This window comes from Sinohyriopsis cumingii, chromosome 15, assembly GCF_028554795.1.
Source record: "Sinohyriopsis cumingii isolate HCF-2022 chromosome 15, ASM2855479v2, whole genome shotgun sequence".
Lineage (NCBI taxonomy): Eukaryota > Metazoa > Mollusca > Bivalvia > Unionida > Unionidae > Sinohyriopsis > Sinohyriopsis cumingii.
The window spans coordinates 131,151,467-131,173,902 of record NC_142975.1 but is presented as its reverse complement, the minus strand read 5'-3'; the positions used below and the strand labels follow the sequence as shown (position 1 = coordinate 131,173,902).

At 34.6% G+C, this 22,436-nt stretch overlaps 1 protein-coding gene across 1 annotated transcript in view; it reads right to left on the bottom strand.

Annotated features, from left to right (window-relative positions):
* Positions 1 to 17,574, bottom strand: part of LOC149782787 (metabotropic glutamate receptor 3-like) — a 59,128-nt gene extending 41,554 nt beyond the window's left edge. The window contains exon 1 of the mRNA XM_089935176.1: positions 15,505 to 17,574. Coding sequence (XP_089791302.1) covers positions 15,505 to 17,574 — 2,070 coding nt within the window. The remainder of the gene's footprint in view (positions 1 to 15,504) is intronic.
* Positions 17,575 to 22,436: the final 4,862 nt, after the last annotated feature.

Genomic DNA, 22,436 nt, shown 5'->3' with positions numbered 1-22,436 from the left:
TGCTAAAAGCTACGTTCAGAATCCAAGAAACACTCGGTAATAATCAATACATCTGTTGCTTTTTGGAGGATTTCTTTGCTCCATTAAAATATATATATTTTTAAGATAGTTTCTTTCGTCCTCCTTCACCTTTCTAAGTTTATGACGTCAATATTTACAAGTTTACACGAACTTCAAAGTGAAAGAGAGCGGTCAATGCGGAGTTATAGTTGTTATACGTATGCATTCAGCAATTATTGTCAGCGACCTGAACTCCTTTCTATAAAGATAGATGAAGGTACCCGCATACAGTTTTAAAGCGGTTTTCCACCTTTTTGTAATGAATTTATTTACTTATTTTTAATGGGAGGGATTTGTCCTTGATATTTACAGATGCCCGAAATTTTCTTCCAACATGTAGTCAAAGTAATTTGTATGGTTAATTTACCCTGAAACTTTTTGAGGGGGTGGATCGGCCTCTTGATGCTTCATAAAATGGACATTTTGTGATAACTGCTTTACCTACAAGCCGATTGACTCTCACGTTACCTGCTTGTGAAGAGGCCCCGAGTCGCCGAGTGGTCTAACGCGCTCTCCGTTACGGATCACTGCCATCTCACCTCTGTCTGCGTGGGTTCGAGTCTCGGATTCGGCTAATGTGGGTATGTGAGAAAGCTTGCCAGTAGCTTCTCGTGGGTCGGTGGTTCTTTCCGGGGTTTTCCCGGGTTCTTCCTCCACCATTAATACTGGCCGCCATGTACAGCCTATCGTGTGCTTAAAAATGGCGTTAAACCCTACAACAACAACAACCTGTTTGTGAATTACTGGATATTTCAACTATCTCCTTCTGGAATTCTTTCTCCTTTTTCTTTTCTTTTTATTTAATTAGTTTGTAAACATTATTTGTTTTAATTATTTCTATTTATTTCTGAGTGTGTTTTTTTATATAATTTCTTTATATTATTTTTGCTTGTTTGTTTTGCAGCTATACAGAATGAGACACATTGTTAACTGACCAATCACCTTCATAGCATTTTGTTTATAAGGTAATCATAATATTTGTCACAAAAACTACATACTTTTGTTCATTTTTTGTAGCTCTTTGTTGTCTTATTCACATACATTATTGTTTATGGTGAAAGATAGTCATGTGATAAAAAATAGCTTTTGTGATGAAAGGTACAGCCGTGTGCAAATATGGTGAAAATAGATTTTGTGGTGAAAGGTGCGGCCATGTGCGAATATGGTGAGAATAGATTTTGTGATGAAAGGTATGGTCGTGTGCGAATATGGTGAGAATTGATTTTGTGATGAAAGGTATGGCCGTGTGCGAATATGGTGAGAATAGATTTCATGGTGAAAGCTACAGCCTCGTGAAAATGTCGAGATTATAGATGTTACCCTCCCCCCCCCCCGGGAATTTTGATGATAAAGCAGACAGCTTTAGTAATTAAAGATATCAATCATCCTGGTATTATTCTAAAAAGGATTATTTTATATTCATGAGCCATATACCACGTTGTTTATGCAGATATAGTCCACTTACATAGGCGATGATTATTACATTTCAATCGAGGTTTTAAATTTTCTTCTATACATTTCATATTAAAAAGCCAACAATTTTCAAGAGCAATGCTGCCTTCTTTATAGTAATAGCCGGTGATTTTCGGACCCATACAAGGCTGAAACAATAAAATCCAGATCTAGCTGGAGCTGGTATGCAGTCTTCAGTGCAACAGAACTAATGTCATTTTCAACACGGTTCCGTAATTTCAGACAATTTGGACCTATATAAATAAATATTCACAAACATCACTCTAATGAGTCAAATGACAACGAACATGACATCTGATTAGTGTCTCAACACCTTTTTTCCACCTACGATTTATTTCGTGTTTTCAATCAATTTTAATCTTCTGGCGCACGGAAAACCAATTAGCAAATCTGACGAATACTCTCAAATGTAGAGACTGTACACTCATAACATCATATAAGACGCATGATCAGTTTTCCTTCGTGATAATGATAATAATAGCATCTATAACTGGAAAACCGTATTATCCAATCCCATTGTAGAGAACAGTTTGAACATCCATATTAGGCAATGGCATCGTAGAAGATGGTCGCATTGCAGAAAACAAGTATCGGCTGGCATATTTTATCATATCCTATTTCCAGCCTTAAATTGTTTCAGATTAAGGGTTATCGAATTCTTAGTCAAGAAATTATCTCGCAAGCTTTGTCAATATCTTTTTAATAGCCCCGAAAGGCAAAGGATTAATGCAGCATCAGATAACCTTTGTTGTACAAACTCTAGGTTGCAAGAAAGTATTGATATTCGATATAGTATCGTCTACAGTATTCACAATGATTGAATGACTGATAATGCTGCTAATAGAAAAATATTGTATTTATTTCCTCTGGTTATCTTCATTGTCAACATTGTTACGAAATTAAAACCTTGTATTTTCCAATCAGAAGTATTTTTAAATTTGAATATAAAAGTCACGAGTATTGTTGTTGTTGTTGTTGGGCTTAACGCCATTTTTCAGCACTCGATAGGCTATACATGGCGGCCAGTATTAATGGTGGAGGAAGAATCCGGGAAAACCCTGGAAAGAACCACCGACCCTCGAGAAGCTACTGGCAAGCTTTCTCAAGTCACGAGTATAAAAATCTTGCAAACATATATTCACTGGAATCACATTTTATTACATTATAGCTAATTTGACGGAACTTATTTTACATTATATGTAACTGGACTTCTATTATCAATAAAGAAACACTTTTTCACGAGAAATAATATCGCGTACGTATTTCTTCCCTTTAAAATTACTCTCTCTCTCTCTCTCTCTCTCTCTCTCTCTCTCTCTCTCTCTATATATATATATATATATATATATATATATATATATATATATATATATATGTATATATATGTGTGTGTGTGTGTGTGTGTGTGTGTGTTTATTTTGTATGTAAGTGCTTCAAACTGAAACAAAATCACCATAGTGTAATATTATTTAATATCAAAATGTCAAAAGAACATCTGCGTCGTCTTCTTTTCCAGGGTTATTTTCTTTGCTAGTGATTGATTTAGATATTTGTTATTTTGGGATAATTATAATTAAGTGTGTGTGTGTGTGTGTGTGTGTGTGTGTGTGTGTAATAAACTGACTACGAGCAGTGCAAAACTAGTATCTAGCTGTGCTTTCGACTCTTAATGAGTCTTTTTCATAGGCAAATGCAAAACATAGACAAGAAAAACAAATAAAACAGGCAAACCGTTGTCTTTGTACAACTTTACATGACTATGACTTGTTGCGGATGCTTAAAGATATTTTATATTGACCTAGAAATGGATGAGCCATAGCGTCATTTGTTATTTTAGGTAAATGTATGTACGCGCAAATTATATCCTGGATATTTCATTGTTATAGTTGTAATTATAGGTTACTGGGTGACTAATAAGCAAATTTAGAGAATCATCGAAAAGAGAACATGCCAGCTGCAAAAAGATAATTTTATTTGTGAATGGCTGTCTTTTTTCTAGTCTTCTTGGTTTAAACCGCTTGGTTTCAATGTTCTAAGGCGGCGTATCCAGTAAGATTTCTTTTCTTTCCTGGTTTCGAAACTCCATTGGGGTTGTGAGCAATTGCTATAAGTGTTATATCACTGAAAGCGTGGCCATGGGAGAAGAAGTGTTCTGCGACTGGGCGTCGTAGCAAATTCTGCGTATCCTCAGTGCCTGGCTATATGGGACGTTCCCAATGCAGTGTTTTGGATGGCAGCTGGTTGGGAGGAGATACTGGTGTTTGTCGGTTGGTTTAGAGTATATGTCTATATGGAGTTTCTTTTCTACCAGTCTGGTTGTTGTGTCCAGGAAAACGTGGTTTAAAGAAGCTGTACAGAAGCTTCCGTTTTTGTAGGTGATGGTAGCGGATCTTAATATTGTGTTCCATATCAAACGCAATGTTTCGAGTTCCCATTGCCAAGAGAGTTTTGATAGCACTATCGATCTAATTGCTGTCAAAGTTAGACAAAAATTTAAATTTTCTGTAGCAACTGCCTTTCCTACCTTAAAGTGTTTAATAAAGGATGAGCCAAACATTTTTTCAATTGAGACCATTATACATTTTTGGAGTTGGCTTGAAGGAGATAATTGCTTCTAGTATATTTACGTAGCTGTGATATTATTCAATTTTGTTAAGATTTTTTCTCGAAAAGAAATATCTAACTTTGATATCACGAAACGAATCATATATGCCCTCTGTATGGATTAGCGTGGCAATTTTGATCTCTACTTACACTGTCGGTTGGTATTGTTATAAATACAGCGTGTCGCAATTTATACGTCAAAAGAACAATATTTAGTCACTATATACCCTGTCAACTGATAATGAATTTAATTGTTGGGTACATATGTTGGTTCACAATATAAAAAAATTAAATGGTATGGCAAACAGTGTGCATGTATTACCAAAATCTGCAAGCTCTGTCATCTTATCCATCACTAAGTACAGTGATTGATTACTATGTCCGTTAAGTCCAGTGAGACCGATGATCATTATCAAAGCCACTTCGTTATGAACATGGCTAGTCTACAGAAGGAGCGTAATCTCTGCGCGATCAACACGATATTAGTATCTTTCCTAGAAAGCTGCCTCTCATTACTACCAAGAGAATGGGAGTGGTTGAAAAAAGACCCAAAATATCATTATGAATGAAAATACTCAATAAGTAGGTGGCGATATAAAAAATTAAAAATCTAGCGGAAGTATTCATAAAGAAGACAAAATGGCTGACATGTCAATAATATACTACATTCTATACACTGTATACATTTAAAGGCTGTTTAAAGGAAATATCTATACTGGTATCAAAAGGCATAACTATCACTAAATGATCGATGTCTCTTCGAGTGCGCAATGATTCGTACTGCGCTTTCGATTACTTATGTGTTAGTAAAGTCAAATCAACATTGAAGCTTGTAAACTAAAATAAAACAATAATTTAATCATGCTGCCAATAAAACCAGACATTGCATCTGCAATCTGTGCCACATCATTCATAGGCACATAGAAAACTATGAGCAGGCCTGATCAGCCAGGTTGGCATTGTGTATGACTCGAATCAGTTCTATGACTCAGAATACACGTTCAGGTTAAAGGTCACTGGCCACCTATATTGTACAAATGTGTGATATTATTATAGTTATAAACAAAACGCATTGGTTATGTATGCACACCATAAAAATGTTTAATTAGACTTAAAACACCGCTTTATAAAATGAAAAAATTATTCGGCAATCTCCGTAAACAATCGGTAGTTTCCGCGTGCCAAAACAGTATATGACGTACATTTATCCCTTCTATTCAACCTAGCCATTCAAGTGCTTAATTTCCCCACGTAAATGTCTGTGTGATATAGCGTACGATCGTGCTTTTGTACAGCAAATATGGTGCACTGTGTTGCATACGGATGTAACCAAAAGACTGATGATGGGAAAAAAGCGTTCTTTCTTTTCCCGAAAAACCATGTTTACCAGAAAAAAGTATATTTAGTCTGTGGGATCGAATAGGGGAGGGATAGGAAAGTTGTATAATTTATGCCGGATTATAGTGAATTTGGCCCAAAGACAATTCGGCCCAACTCGAAATACAATTCGGCCAAACTTAACAACAGTTTGTACGTTCTTTTTCTTCAACAAAAAAAGTAGATGTTATGTAAGATAGGTTTTAGGAAAAGAGACTAAATTTAAACAAACTATTTCGATATTCTTTGAAAGAAAATAATCATACTTCGTAACGTACATATTTATGAGAGAAAACACAAACTGACATTTATTTTAAAAATATATATATCCACGAACTCCGTATATGTAGCGGATGCCGGCTTGCATATGCATCCTTAGTGAGGTGTGTATCGCTTATGTCAAATAACAAAATCGCAAATGAGACGAAAGTATCACCCGATTGCTTGAAGGCACCTGCCATTTACGCACGATAAGTTACTTATTGCAAACTGACCCAGAATGTAGTGTATCCAGGTTAACTATAAGTCAGTATCTCGTAAATAATTTTTTTAAAATTTTAAAATACATTCAATGTGAGTGCAAATGATAATCATTTTGCTAGCATGGGTTACAAAAGTATTAATAAAGAAAGTTATTATTGTGTATACTATTTGCCCTGCAAACATCAATTATGATTACATATGGCAAACAAATAGAGACCCGGATGATAAACACATATGGCAGGGAGCAATAAACTCATTATTTAAACTTACCGACAGGATATCAAATACATAGGTTATTTTATTACAATGCAAACCAACCCCGGAAACTTGACTTTGGTATCTTTTTAGTGTGCCGATTTTTTCAACTGAAGTCGGCCGACAAAAGAAGTCAAGGTTGGTTCCTTTGGATTCTTTAAGTGTGCCGATTTCTTTCATCTTTTTTTATATAAATTCGACACAGGGAAGCCAGCATTGATTCATTTTACCTGCATTAACGGGAATTTTCAAAATGAATTGAAACAATGGAACAGTTTTAAAAGCAAGACAATCTAGTGAGTCGTGCACGCATACCGATATAAGGCTGAACAGTTAATTAGTTTTCATTAGTTTCATCTAAAATATTCCCTATCCATAGTTTATAGTGTTTTATTTTTCGACAACACGAAGCATGTACTTCGTCTTGTAGGGATAAATGTACGTAATTTCCGGTTGCGTCCTCTATAGGAGGGAAATCGTAACTAAGGGGATGTAACAGCATTGTATACTTCTATTTCGAGTAATTAAATTATTATTTCTTCTTTACACTTGATAATTTTTTGTTCTTTTTGTGCGAGTATAACTACTTTTAACCATGTAATGCAAATCTGATATTAAAAGGAAAATGTTGGAGTATGGCCGGTGACCTTTAAGTGTTTTTTTATTTTTCAAGATACGCATATTGCTGTATTTAGATTATAATTTCATACCATGTGATTCAAAATAAAGAATGTCAGTTACTTTATCGCTGACGGACGTGAATAATATTACAATACTGCGTTGAGAGTTTTCTCCTACAGTGAATAAGTATTATATATTTAAACTTTAAACGTGTTTTGTGGTTATATCTTCCACTAAACACAAAATTCGTATTTAATGAGATGCTTGTTATTGTAGCTAGTTTCGTGTCAGTTTAAACTCGTTGTTCTGGCGTACGATTTGTCAGGTGTTTGACAAGCCAATGAAAGCTCAGAATTTTGAGTTTATTATTACTTTGAGTGTTATAGTTTGTTTTTCGATTTGTTGTTTTGTAATAAAGGTAGAGGTATTTCTAAAGAATCTAGCCCTGATTTATCAAAGCTTCATAACCCAAAGACTTCAACACTCTTTTTAAAATAAAATTTACCGATCTTTTCCTCACAACATTTTCTTTATAGTTGAATTGCTCCCCCTATAAAGGAGACATATGGGTTTATTAATGTTCTTGTTTTTTAAATGTTCTTATTAGTTAATGTTCAATGTTTGGTAATGTCCTTGTTTGTTAATGTTCAATGTTTGGTAATGTTCTTGTTTGTTAATGTTCTTTTTAGTTAATTTTCTTGTTTGTTAATGTTCGATGTCTGTTAATGTTCTTATTTGTTAATGTTCATTGTTTGTTAATGTTCAATGTTAGTTAATGTTCTGGTTTGTTAATGCTATTATTAGTTAATGTCCTTGTTTGTTAATGTTCAATGTTGGTTAATGTTCTTATTAGTTAATGTTCTTGTCAGTTAATGTTTTTGTTGGTTAATGTTCTTGTTTGTTAATGCTCTTATTAGTAAATGTTCTTGTTTGTTGATGTTCAATGTTTGTTAATGTTCTTGTTAGTTAAAGTTCTTGTTGTTAATGTTCTTGGTTGCTAATGTTCTTGTTTGTTACTGTTCTTGTTTGTTAATGTTCTTGTTTGTTAATGTTCTTGTCACTCATTCTAACGTGTGCATCAGCTGCAAGCGAGCATATCAGATATTCTTTCACTAGGAACCTTGCCTGAAGCTTCTCAGCTTCGAAATATCAAACAAACTAGCTTTTTACGAGCGAATATCATCTTGTAATACTTAAGACGAATAAATAACAACACTGAAATATGTATTCTTTTAGAGTATAAGTCATTCAGCTTCTGTCTTATATATTTATATACAAAGTTTGTATAAATAAGAACAAATATAATTATCAGATAGGTTCTAATATTCATAAAGAACGAATTAAAATATTAAAATTCTCTAACCAGTACGATAATGATATTTATTTGTATTTATTCGAATTCTGATAGTAGTCTAAAATATTCTCCTGTAGATTCCAGGGATAGCACTTTCCGTTCTGTTTGGTATATATTTGTAATCCTCTATAACTATTCATATGGACCTTGATTTCTGTCTTAGCAATCCGGAATGGCTGTGTCCAGATGAGAAATAATTAATCAGTCGGCATGTGAGTGTCTCTACTACTCCCGAATACCTATACCACTGACTATGTCACATCACTTTATGGTGTTGCGTGCATGACTGAGATGGTGTAGGAGCTAGTGCTGTCAAGCGAGGCGATGGAAGCCGTCTACCCGCGGTCCGAATCTCCGTTGAGTACGAATTAAAATTTCATAACTTTATCATATATATATATATATATATATATATATATATATATATATATATATATATATATATATATATATATATATATTCTGAGCGGATAGAGGGCATGAAAGTTCACGTCTGTCAGCTATTATTAATGTACACTCTGAATACCGCTGAGACTCATATATTTTCGACCGTTTGCTTTAGAACAAAAACTAAGATTTTATTGTATGACTCGATCTCAAACGATTGCTGGGACATTAGGTCGACATTTTTTCTCTTTGTTCGCTACGTATTATCCTTTAAAAAACTAAATAGTTCCCTTAATAAGATAGTACTTGTTCATACAACAGAAATCGAAGAAAGAATGAACACATTCGAAAAGTTACATCTCCTAAATGATTCGCGGAAAATCTGCATTACTACCTGAGAAAATCTGATTTTTGATGGAATGTGATTTATATAGCAAACTGTTTGCCTATACTTTTGTAGGATTTTATATCATTTACCTTTAGATTTTTTCCCCTACCTTTTTTATAAAAAGAATTGTAACATTTGAACCTCCTATAGTTTACGTTTTATTATGATTACGTTGGTTTGCAAGTGTTTATCCTCCTTTACAGTTTGTTTGTATGTCTTTATGTTTACATTTGCAAAACTTCTATAATCAGCAACAAACGGTCATTAATAATACTGACGTGGCTTTTAACCTTAAAATAGACTAAATAATTTGCATCGCTGCCATAAAGATAAGTGCTAAGTTAACATTTTAACACTTAAGCATATCGAAATCCCGTGGCCATAACAATGAATACTGTCAGCAATCAATGAATGGCTATTGTGTCAGGACAGGACGGTATTTGTTTCCGTTGTGTCGTATCGATAACATTTAATGAACTCGATTTGCTTTTAATGGCTGACCCGAGCTTTTTTAGTTTGTACAACTAATAGCATTTCCCTTCAATACCCTCCACCCACCCACCACCTACCGAAATTGTGGGGTCAGAATGCAAAGGCGATAAGAGAAGAAAATTACATATAAAGCAAACGAAGATTAGAGACCATAAAGAGACGGATGGACATGAATTAGCAGTTGCAAATCAAGCAACAATTAAGGCAAAATAAAGAGCTATTTAATACGGTTGACATGGGCAACACATTACATAAATTCAACATAATACATAAATTTAGGTATGCGTTAACAAATATATACATAGGTGACACAGATAACGTCTGAAGCACATAAACAAATGTCAAAACTTTAAACAGGAAAGACAAAACTGGCTCCCAAAGAAAGATGGACTCGAATGGAAAACATTAAGACAAGTATATTATCATTTATGTTAATGTCTAGTGATTTGACATTCTCAGTGTTTTAATAATATTTTCTTGTTGAATAATCTTTCGACAATTATCATCAATTACATCGCTTCTTTTTTTCCCTTATTATGTTCGAGTTGCATTATATTTAATCTCTTTTTTTTTTGTTGCAAAAGTCTTTGTAATCCTTACCCAATTTAATCGTATTTCTGGAAAAAAATTCATTTTCTCGTCGTTTGTAGTGCATTATATTTAAGGAACTGTTCCTCCATGAACCGTTTTTGCTCGTTTGCTATTGAAACCAAATACTCATTTTGTTCAGTAATCATACAAACCGATAACGAAAAAAAAAGGCCGTTGATATGTTGAGGGGGAAAATCCTGTCCATGCTGGTCAAGGTAATGAGGCATTAAATAGGTTCAATCGTCCGAAAGACCACATACAGTGTTTCTTCCGTTCTTAAAAATAAATAGTCCATATGAAATTATCCACATATAGATAGTATTCGTATAATGATTAACGTTATCAAAAGCGGGGCCCATTTGAAATATATATATGGAGATCGCTACATATGGACGTTTGTGTCCATTTCCTGTAATAACTCGGTCATAGTCTTAACAAGTAGTTATTCTCACTATTACACAAAAAGCACACTACGTGAGAAAATGTCTTTAGGTTCAGCTCCCTGCAGACTGATATAATGAGACTTCGAATGAGATAAGTGGTCAGGAAAACCCAAATTTAACTTAACAATGCCAAATTATAATGACATTACTGAGAACGCTTCCTGGTTCCTACAGGTACACTGTTGGTGGACACGAATGTAATATGCATTTTAGTATATCAACGAAATTCACTGAAATATTGCAAACCAAAACAACACTTCAGGAAGTAGAACTTTGTTGTAGTTGTGACATCTACCATGATATACAAAATACATTTCCAAGAGTCAGTCCGTTTATCGAAGTATTTCATTAAACTTACATGTAATTAAAAAAAAATGTGAAGCAGTCTGAATAACACATGCATAACATTAATACATTTCAAATATGTCACAATTTCGTTTTGAGGTCTCTGTGGTGACATTAGACCATGGTGATATTTGTTATCAATCTCATTTTCTGCAAATATAAGTATGGGTATCGGTCAGTTAACAGAGGTAGGGGGAGACGGGTCCAAACCAGTAACTGGTACTCCACCCCTGTAGCTAGAGTGGTTTAAATATTAACCTATTGGAGTAAATAAACTCATATCTTACCGATTTATGAATTGACAGAACATTATCCAAGCACAACATTCTTCCAGATTAAATAATTCAAGTATCCGGTCACAAACGTATTAAATCTGGTATTTCTAAAGTTAGTAACATTTTTATTCTAGATAATATATTGAGTACAATTTCTGCATCCCGTAATCATCCCAACAACTGAAATGCTACTTTTTCTTTATCATTCAATACTGTTTGAGGAGTAGTGGAAACATTATAAATATTCTCATCTCATCATAACCTAACCCAAGTGAACTTTATGATATCATAGAGGAATTTCCATCCAAGACCCAGTATTGAATAAAGAATGTCTATGTGAAATATGATGTCTGTGTTAAGTGTTGTATTAATTTAGAATGAAAGTTTCTCTTTGAATTATAATTTGTAAAACAATCTACTGTTAAATGTTATTGGTTATGGAACTGTTCATTAATAATTCGGCTAGCGTCTGGGTCTATTTTTAAACGCAAGAATTAAAAGTTGCAGCGTCTGACCAAAATAAGCGAAATGAAACTCGACAAACAAGTTCAAATCATTGCTCGCCAACGCTTGAAAAAGAAAATATTCCTGTCTTTCATATATTTCATCTGAAAAGAGTAATGGTGTAAGATTTGCTCAATCTGGGAAACACAAACTGACATCTAGTTGGTTACTCTTTCCTAGTTCCATATTCGATATTCAATAATGAATCAGTAATCAGCTACTAATTCCCAATTCAAAACTTTTCACAGAGACTTGGCTACTTATTCCTTATTCACATCGTGTAGACTAATTATTCCTTATTCTTGATTCGTTGTAGAGTAGGGTGCCACTTACTAATTGCCGAATTAAATAATGTTACATCAAATTTGATCACACTTCGGGGCTTTCCTCGCTATTATTCTAATCCAATCTTAAATATGCCAGTGTTCATTGTGGTACCTGCTATATTAAACTGTATAGAAAGAGGTTGTCGATTACATGAATGTATAAAAATGAGGTGAACCCTTCCTTGAAGTATTTTCAGCGGAACCTCAACCTCACTTTGACAGTTTACAATTAAGGGTCTCCTCCAACAGCATTTCGGGAAATAGGTATACAAATATAGGAGAGCTGTTAGAAAGCTTACATGGAAATCCCCTTTTAAGTTCATGTATGGAACAGGCCCTCCTTAAAGGAGTTAGACATGGACCTATCCTTCAGACTGTATCTCTAGAGACAATTTTGACCACAAAAGAAGTCAAAATTCTCTAAGGAGGAGATGTTAGGGCTCATATGCATAGAAAACATGTTATTCCCTAAAGATTGTATTATACCATCGATACATTTAGCTCCTATTTCTCGACATCTCCTTGTGTTCATTCACGGCAGAGTTTAGATATAACCGGTCGACACAATACAAATTAAAGATTGCCGGTATTCATAATGTCCCTCCTAAATCTCTGATTCCTCTATACGAACTTTCTCGGTGCTTATTTTGGGGGTCAACTAAATCCTCATGCGCAAAATGGCAGAGAACTATTAATGTGAAAAGCAATTAAGAGGTAAGCTATATGGGCCATATATAAGCCTTAGGGGTAACTTTCTTGAGGGTTTTGTTAGGTGTAAACATACATTAAGCTCCTTATTTCGCGACATCAGCTTGACGTGTTTTCTTTGAATATTCTTGACTGTTGAAGTAGATCCCTAAATAGTAACTGCAAAGAAGCGTTGAAATTAAAATCCTCTAAATGGGGGAAAATATTGACAGAATCGACCCACATTGCACCTTTTTTCATATCTAGTACTCATAAGTTGCTCCTTATTTCGGAATACGTCAAGACTACTTTTGTGGGTCAAAAAATCCCTTTAGGTAAAATCTCAAAGAAAGGTCAATGTTAAAAAGGGTGATTGGGCTCATATGTATACGTCAGATGTAATACCCTTTGGGCCTGATTTATACCTTCCAACATCCATACATGCAGCCCCCTATTAGTGTCAAATCGACTCGCCGAATTTTCCTCTAACGTTTGCTACTCTTGGAACAGATGTCTAAATTAGAACTGTCAAACAGGATTCAAGATCAAAATTCTCTAACTTAGGCTTTACGCATTGCAAAATTTCGATATAATTTGCCCACACTATATCATGTAATATTGCCAATGTCCATAAAACCCATAATATTTTTCTGATTGCTCTCGATGAACTTCCTCAATATTTTAGCCTTTTTTTTTTCTTTTTTTTTTTTGATTTTGTTTTTCTTGTTTTAATGTTTTCTAATTTCATGGCGTTTGTTTTTGTAATCATATCATTATATATGATTTTTATGTTATAGGTGTTGTCTAATATTGTAAAGCTCTTAGAGCTTCTAAAGAGTATGCGCTATACAAAGTCCTCATTATTATTATTATTATTATTATTATTTCGTTTCGGGGCCAAACATATCCCTAGGTACAAACTATCAAAGAATGATCCATGTAAAAATCTTTTATGGGGGGCGCGGTAGAGTTTTTATATGGACTTCTGGCGTAATCGCATTGTTGACTTTGTAATAACTACCATATATTTAGCTCCCTATTTCTCGAAATGGGATGAACGAATTTTTCTTGAACATTTCCTCCGGTTGAAGAAGATATCTACAGAGCAACTTTAAAAATAGGCGTTGAAATCAATATCCTCTCTGTAGGGGTACAGATAGTAGAGAATCTTGATAGAATTGGTCCACATTTTACCAGTTTTTCATACTCTCTACTCATTAATTGCCCTTTCTTTCGCTGATTCCTCTGGACGAAATCAGTCAACACTGTTTGTGGGCCGAACATGTCTGTCGAGGTATAATCTAAGCAAATGACAATGTAAAAGTTCTTTTAAGGAGGGGAGTTTTTGGCTCATATAAATACGGAAGGTGGCAATTTCCTTACGGCCTGTGTTTTACCTCCCCACCCACATAACATTTAGCTTCCTATTTCTCGAAATCGGCTTAATGAATGTTCTTTGAACTTTTCCTACTGCTGGAGCAAGTCCCTGCCTATGCGTTAAAATGGACATGCTCTGAATATGGGATAGTATAAACTGATGGCATGGTCCATACTAGTAGTGAATTTCATACATGATAGCCATACGTTGCCCCTTATTTCGTCCGTTTTTCTCAAACAAATTCGTGATGACTTCTATTGTGGGTCAACAAAATCACTAGAGATAAAATCTGGAAAAGGCCCATGGTGAAGGTTTTTCAAGGTGGAGATGTTGGAGCTCATATGTATAAATAAGATGTAATCCCCTTGATGTATATGACATACTCCACCCCAGTTTATCTCCCTAAATCTCAAAACAGGCTTGACGAAATTTCCCTTAAAAAAAAAACTTATACTGTTGATGGAACGGATGCCTAGCTATAAATTTTGAAATAAGGGGTTTAAATCAATCGTCATTAAGCAGGAATTCACGTATCACAAATTTTGGATATTGGTTGTCCTTGCTGTATCAGGTTCAGTGTCGGATTAAGGCCTTCCAAGGCCTAAGCACTGAAAATATTATGGTGCCCCTCTCCCACAAATGTGAAACTCAGCAAAAAAATATTAAAAGCTAACAAGGTGGGAAAATACCAGTGCTGCCACCATTCCAAATCAAAATAGTTGTACCTGCAGATCTAAATGGTCATATATTATTCATTCAATTTTATCATCGACAATTTTGAATTTTTTCTGGTGCCTCTGGTGGGTTAGTGCCCTAAGTGTGCTTAATGGATAATTCGGCAATGATCAGGTTAATATTGTTAGTATCCGTAAGGACCATCCTATTTCTCAAATTTCTCTTGGCGAACTTCGTCAGTACTTCTTCTTTTTTTTGGGGGGGGGGGAGGGGGAGGGGGTGCGCAAACATACACTTATATAAAATATTTAAAAAAATCTCTCAAATGAAGATCTGTGTCGAAATTATCTGAGGATAGTCTGTTTGGCTCCAATCATGGACATAAGATTTTATACTCTTTCTTACAATTTTAATATAATCGGTCTTCTCTCTAGATTCAGCTTTATATAGCTGAGACCAATCAGACCATCCATATTCTCTGATTAAGCTAGACAAATTGTTACACCTCAGTATATAATAGGGATCAACATAGACCAGTAGCAATGGATGCCCTGGAGATTGTTCAAAATCTGTATCATCTTGGAATCGGTAATAAGTAAACGGTAACCTATTCTTTACTGAATCGGAATTAAGGAATACAATAACCAGTTCCATATCAAAACCAATTATTTTTTCCCCACTGGATCGTATTACTTATTTATTCCTTTTTGAATCGGGAATGAGGAATGAGTAATCAGCTTGATTTCATTGGAATACAAATACAACCAAACAACACATAACTCTTACCTGGAATGCAATAAGAACTAACGTTATGAACAGCTGTGATGTCTGGCTGGTTAGACGGGGCTTTTTAGTCGTCCTCTTTCCAGCTCTGAATATCCTGTAGATGCGGTTCGTCTTAACCAGTAAAGGGGCATATATCATAGTAAATATTAGATTGAATCCAACATGGTTGACAAAGCACTTGTAAGTATTGGGCTCTGACAGAAAGCTCATTGTCAAAACATAAGCTACAAATGTTCCGACCAAAATGACTGCACTTAACTCAAGGCTTGTACACTTGATAATATGTTCATCCTTGTTTCTGAAAAGTGTCAAGGCCACCCATAAACAGAGCAGAGAACCAAGAACAGATGTAGTCCCTAATCCAATGGAGATAGGATCAGTTAAGTCAAGGTAGAGAGGAAGTATAGGATCACAGAAAGTCCTTAACTTTATATTAGGCCAGTGAAACTCGGGACAAGGTTCACACCTTGTATTGTTGGCAACTACTATTTCGTTAATCTTGCATTCTACACATTCCCAACAACAGGTCTGCTTTGTGAAGTGGTATACTAATCCAAGTTCGGGTGAACAAGGTGCATCACATGCAGATTTTGGCATTTTCCTGCCTGATCTAAAGAGCTCACTTTCTTCAAACTCCAGCCTTTCTTTAGCCATATCCCACATTCCTATTTTGCGTGGCTTTCCCTCCACGCACTGGCTAATTTGATATTTTCCCATGACATCTCCGTTATCATTAAATTTTATTTGGCCAAAAGAGCCTTTGAACTTTACCCTTTTCAGCTCTTCGAATACAGAAAGGGTGCTTACGCATGATGATAAGTTTTCTTTATTATAACCATGGCAGTTCTTTCGAATTACGGCATCTAAAGCATAAGCAAAGGCAAACACACTATCTATCAATAGAGACTCGCTGAAAGTGGTACGCAATAAATCCTCATCCACGTCATTAACTTTCATATCGTCGTTCATGTCTTGCTTGTCATTTGTTCGATTGTATATTTCTAACCGAGGACTCACTTGTATCTCCATATTTTCAGGAGAACTGTGTTTTCTTTGGTATTTTGTAAATTCCTTGACCTCAACTGTATAAGGTTGTATAGCAAAGGAACCCGGTAATACTTCACAGTTCTTTTTATTCTCTGATAAATAGATGCTTAAAGCATCAGTGCCAACCCATATAAATTTATCATTATGTCGAGAATTTCTTATAGCCGACACTAAAGGAGCTGTGTGCTCTACCTCCACATAAACTATAATGACACGCACTTTACCTCCTTGATCGAGACTTGTTAGAACGTTCATAAAATCTTCAGGTTTAAAATTATAGTTTATTTCAATAGTATTCTCAATGCAAAAATTTCTGTTGAGAGCATTTAGTTCACTGTTCAGACTTTTTACACCTTCTCTTCCATAACTTCCTTCAGAATGCACTATGGATACGTGTGTCCAATTGAAGTACTGCAATATACTTGAAATGACCTTCACTTGGTACTGGTCTGGTGGAACCATTCTAAAGAAGTATGGGAATCTTAATTTGTCACTAAGCAAATCGCTTGTCGCGGTATGGCTAATCTGAGGTATACCAAACAAGGTCAAAACGTCGGCTGTGATAATGCTGCGTTTGCTGGTATCAGGACCTATGACTCCCACGACATCATAAAAGCAACCTTTGAGATCTACGGAATTTTCAAACTTCGTAAAGTATTCCTTCTTGTTTGGGTTGGAAATAGGCATGAACTGGATTGCCCGGGCAAGAGCAAGTGATGCTGAGAAACAATCGTCGAGGATGACTAAGCCAAGAGTGACATTTGGTAGAATATCGTCCCTTTTGTTCACATCATCGACAGCAAACTGCAAAGCTTTGACGGTTTTATTGTAGTGAACATAATCTATGTCAGGCTTACACTTCCGTAAGCCATCAGAAGCATGTATGGAAAGAATGGCACCAAGATTAAGGTCTGCAAAGTTGTATCCATAGTCCGATACACCATCTGGACACGAAAATGTTCCCCCATAAAAGCAATACACAGCACTGGCAAAAAAGAGAAACCTCGAATTCCAGTACTTCATTTTATCGAAACAAGTTAAACCGCTTGTAATATTTCAATACTGTGCCCTTGTTTTTCTTTCATTTTAGTTTTTTTCTTGCTGAAGTCCTTGTTGTTATTTTAATTTTAGAAAACAAATATCTTTTATCAATATATAGACATGAAACAGAGAAATACCGCTAAAAAAACACAACTGTCAGTTCTAAAGCAAAAAGAAAGAATTATATCAAACCCAGTAAGATAATGACTTTGAAAATCAGTTTCCTCTTACGCTAAATTAGGGCAGTTATCAATGGCCCGAAAATGAAATACATTTAAAGCAAGAACAGTCAGGAACTGAAGACAGTTACATCTTTGTTAAAGCGTTGAAATGAGCAGCGTCGTTGCAAACAGTTCCTGTTATTGCACGTTAAATATTGATTTCTTTCATAATTTACTTAGGAACAAGAGTAAATAATTTTCAAAATTATTCCATCTGCGAAGAAATTAGGATGCTTAAAATATCCTTCCTTGGCTTTGAGCAATGTAATTAGTAAAGTATCTATGGTGATTATCAGTATATGACAAGTTTTAATTTCTTCCTTGAATATAAAAATAATGCACAATACTCTTGTTACGATGAAACGCAGAGAAATAACAACAAGGGCTTTTGTGAAATGCTCAAATCACATGGATTTCAGAATGTGGGTTTCCAATGTACTTTCACTTATCTCACACTTTTCAAAAATTGCAGAGAATCAAGCATGCACGTATAACCCCCATATTGTCTTAATTACACCCGGTACACGTGCATCCATGCTGCTTAAAAAATATAATTTGAATTGTCATATTTCCGTATGAAACTTGTACAGCCTTTCTGTTCGGTAGAAACCACGTCATTATATGGCAAAAATAGCTAATATGTCAATGCTCAGATAAAACAGGCAAGACACAGAGTAAAGAGATCCTAAAGTCTCCAAGATACCAATTTAATCCAGACTTTAAGATCCTAAAGTCTCCAAGATACCAATTTAATCCAGACTTTAAACTATGTCCTTGGCAGGTCGGGAGTCTTTAATGTTCGTAGTAATAGTCCTTAACCACACACTCTCCTCGGCGACAGATAACTTCAGTAATCAACGTCGCGAGTTTTAAGTATTGTTGTGAGCGGACAGCGATCGATGCACGGTGCGCGATTCCATATGATTGTTTGAACACCCCCGAGCGCTTATTCAAATAAAAAGACAACGCATTTTTTGTTTTCAAAAGGCATAAAGCCAGAGTATTTAGTACCATCTGTTGAAGTAGTTGCAGCATTATTAACACTTTTCACGGGGATGTAGTTTATACTAAACAAATGCAAATGTATTTTCATATTAACCTTTTGTGTTCTGATGCAAAGTGTTCAATTTTCTATCTGTAATAACATGATTTTGTTCTGCAATTGCACCATTCACGGTACCTTTTCACTAGGTACTGGTCAGTTACTTGATGTTTCTATCAACAATCGGTACACTTAGTAATATAATTAAAAAATAATATACTGACTACATTTTTAATACCTTCAGAAATATTTGAAAATTATGGATTATTAATCATGCATTCAAATATCTAACCATTATACCAGATAATCATTATTGGAGTGAACAGAGTAATGTGCGAAGAGAGAGAGAGAGAGAGAGAGAGAGAGAGAGAGAGAGAGAGTATATTTTCTTTAAGCCATAACTTGCATATTTTAATTTAAGAACATTTTATCACAAAGTACATATTTAATTTTAGTCGGAAAGGTTTATCTTCGTCAAGATTTTATAGGTATCTTTTTCTTTAGAATTTCCTCCATCTAGATTTTACTAGGCAATGTATAGCCATGCTTGTGCTGATATGCCGTTAGTCCATATATACGGATTGCTCTGAATGAGCTTGCGATTGCACGAGGACGCTCTTACGAAAACGAGGTTGTCGTAGCTGAGCTAGGCATTCTTTGTAAGTTGATGGATTTGCAAACTCTCACTTGTGTCATACGGATTGCCTTTGTTTTTGGCGTCTTTTATTGTAGAAAATATATGCTAGCGATTATTTTGAAATGAAATTAGTTAAGTGATTCAGTTCCACGAGCTATAATACATTTGATGCATGAGATTTAAGCTGATACATATTATGAAAACGCAATTAATTAGACTAAGCTGTCCTATTAAATCAATTAATTAGCGTTAGCTAACCTATTGAAGCTGATTCATAAATAAAATTCTTAAAGAAGCATTCTGTGGCCAAATTTAAATTCCTTTATTTTTTTCTTCCAACTACTAAGGAATAAGTTTAATTTGTTGGCACAGTAGGAAACGTGAATCACCAAAGATTCACAATTTCCCCTACCGTAAAGGAGTTTGAAAGAAATAAAGAATATAAAATCCAATAACTAACGAGCTACCTAACTTACGAATGAAACAAATAATGATGTAGATTTTAATTCTAACATTTAATGTTTTCTTTAAGTCGGGGATCATATACACTATTAGCATTTTAGTCTTGTACTGGGTACATATGATATGAGTTAGAGTCCCTACTATCTAGTGTAGGACTTAAAGGGAATTTGCCTTGCCTCACCTTTCCGACCAACTTTCACCAAACAATGACATTCCTTGTATATCTTTGGAATGTGTTCAAATGTATTTATACTGTTTCTTAATTTTGCATAGCTGAAGAAATTTTCAATATAGGCAATGCTGTGCTGTTGTCGAGAGAACCAAAACACTAAGCACCTGGTGTTATGGATTCCTTTTGAAGGATTCATTTTTTTTATACCTGTGATGACAAGGAAATAGCAGAATTACAGATAAACATAAATACAATGATGTTCATGGACTAATATATATCGTGTTCATCTGAGTGTTTGCATACATCTTCAAATTTATTGAACAAGTTAATCTTATTCGCCTTGGATAGTGTTTCACTGTATACTCTTTAAAGCTAAACTTTGTACATTATTTATATGTTCGTTTTCTGTTGTCTTTTTCATCTTTATTTTTATTCGTCAGATATATATCTGAGAATCTTTGAATGAATGAATGAATGAATGATCGACCCTAGAATTTAAAATATGAATACTCTTTTTTTTTTTAACCTGGCTCTCTTACTTGTATCTTTTTTCAAAGGAAATAAGTGTTTTTATCTATTTCAACCTATTGTGCACAACCAGAAATTGGCGATCGATGCATTGAAACGTGAAAAACCTATCGTTATTTATTAATTTATCACGAACCTGGCATTATGTGCTTCTTTACATATCAACTAATCTAAATTAATTGTCATTTATCGGTGACATTGTTTACCGCTCACCAATTATATTGCAAACCATGCCTTAAATCCTTTCAAAATAATAAGACACAATTAAAGGATAGCATTATCAATTAATATATCGTGTATAACTCAGACATAATGACGCCTACTTAAATTTCGTTGTCAGCATTATATTCAAGACATGAATAATCCCAGTTTATGCTTACGGCGATCATTAGACCTATTAACATGCGTACTTGGAATCATATTCTCCCTTAAAGTTTTCGTCCAGTAACAATTGGAAGCTTATCTCGATAAATTTTAAATCTCAGAATCGATTATTTTCTTGGTTCTCGCAATGTACTTGAGGAAAAACAGACTGGATTTGGAAATTTAAATAACTGATATCAACTTGTCATTTTTTTTCTTCACACTGGCAAAACCATGAAAATTTGTAAAAATTACACAAAATAAATTGGCCTAACTACTATCACACTATTAGCGGTAGAAACATCACATATTTGTTGTATACAGTCCAGCTATTTTGAGTGGATCTTGTATCAGTCAGTTGGGTCTGTTTTCTATTATAAACAACCACTTTCAAATAGGTTTAATCGTGTATGTGTTTAAGCATCTTGGTTCAGAGTTGTAATGGATGTTGTTCGATAGGGCACTTGCTATAAATTTGATGTTTAAAAATGTAGTTTACCTCATTAAAGAAACATCATCATAATATGTTAAAGGTTATATAATATCCAATTGTTCTTTAGTATGAATTTGTCACCTATGTGTCACGTCATAATCACTTACACTCACTCCATTTGATATATTCGAGAACTGGTAAACAAAATTACGAAGATCAGTATGAATGGCTAACATTATTTTAATTCTTATTCCCATGTACTGCCTATACACATTTCCCTAAAAGTGTTTCATATTCAAGTTATCCAAGACACAATTTGTCACCACATATAAATTCTTTTCTTGTTTCTCATACACCACATGTAGCCGGAGATTTAAACATACAGTTTTTTCCTTGTTTCCCCATCTGTGTTATAGAAGGTAAAGTATGTAGGGTCAGTTTCTGGGCTCAAGAAATGTCAGACGAGCCTAAATATAAAAATTAAGCACACAAAAAATAAAAAAATAAAAAATAGGCGAAAATATATGTGAAGAGGTACCACGAGGTATACAAATAAAACAAGAAATAAAAAAATAAATAAAACACGAAGAGGTATATACCAAAAGCGTAAACGAGGCATAGAAGCCAATACATAATATGATGAACCAAGTAAGGGAAAAGACACGACTTGAGGTTACCCCGCCGAAAATCTTTGGTTTGTTTTAATAAGTTGTCATTTATTACTTGCTTTGCCTTTTTCGCTCTATTTCCCATTTTTCACATTTTCTAAAGTTTAGTCTCTTTTCACTTTGAGTGGACTCTATTTTCTCGTCTTGTTTGAAATCTTTTTGTTCTCTTAGTCTTTTAAGCCTATTTTCGCGTTTGTTCATTTTTTGTGTGCTTCCTTTCGTCCAGTGTATGCATCTTTTCATCTGTTTCTGACCTGTTTTGGCCTCGTCTAATCTTATGCGTAGTTTCGCCGTCGTTTTCGCATCGTTGCGCCGCTA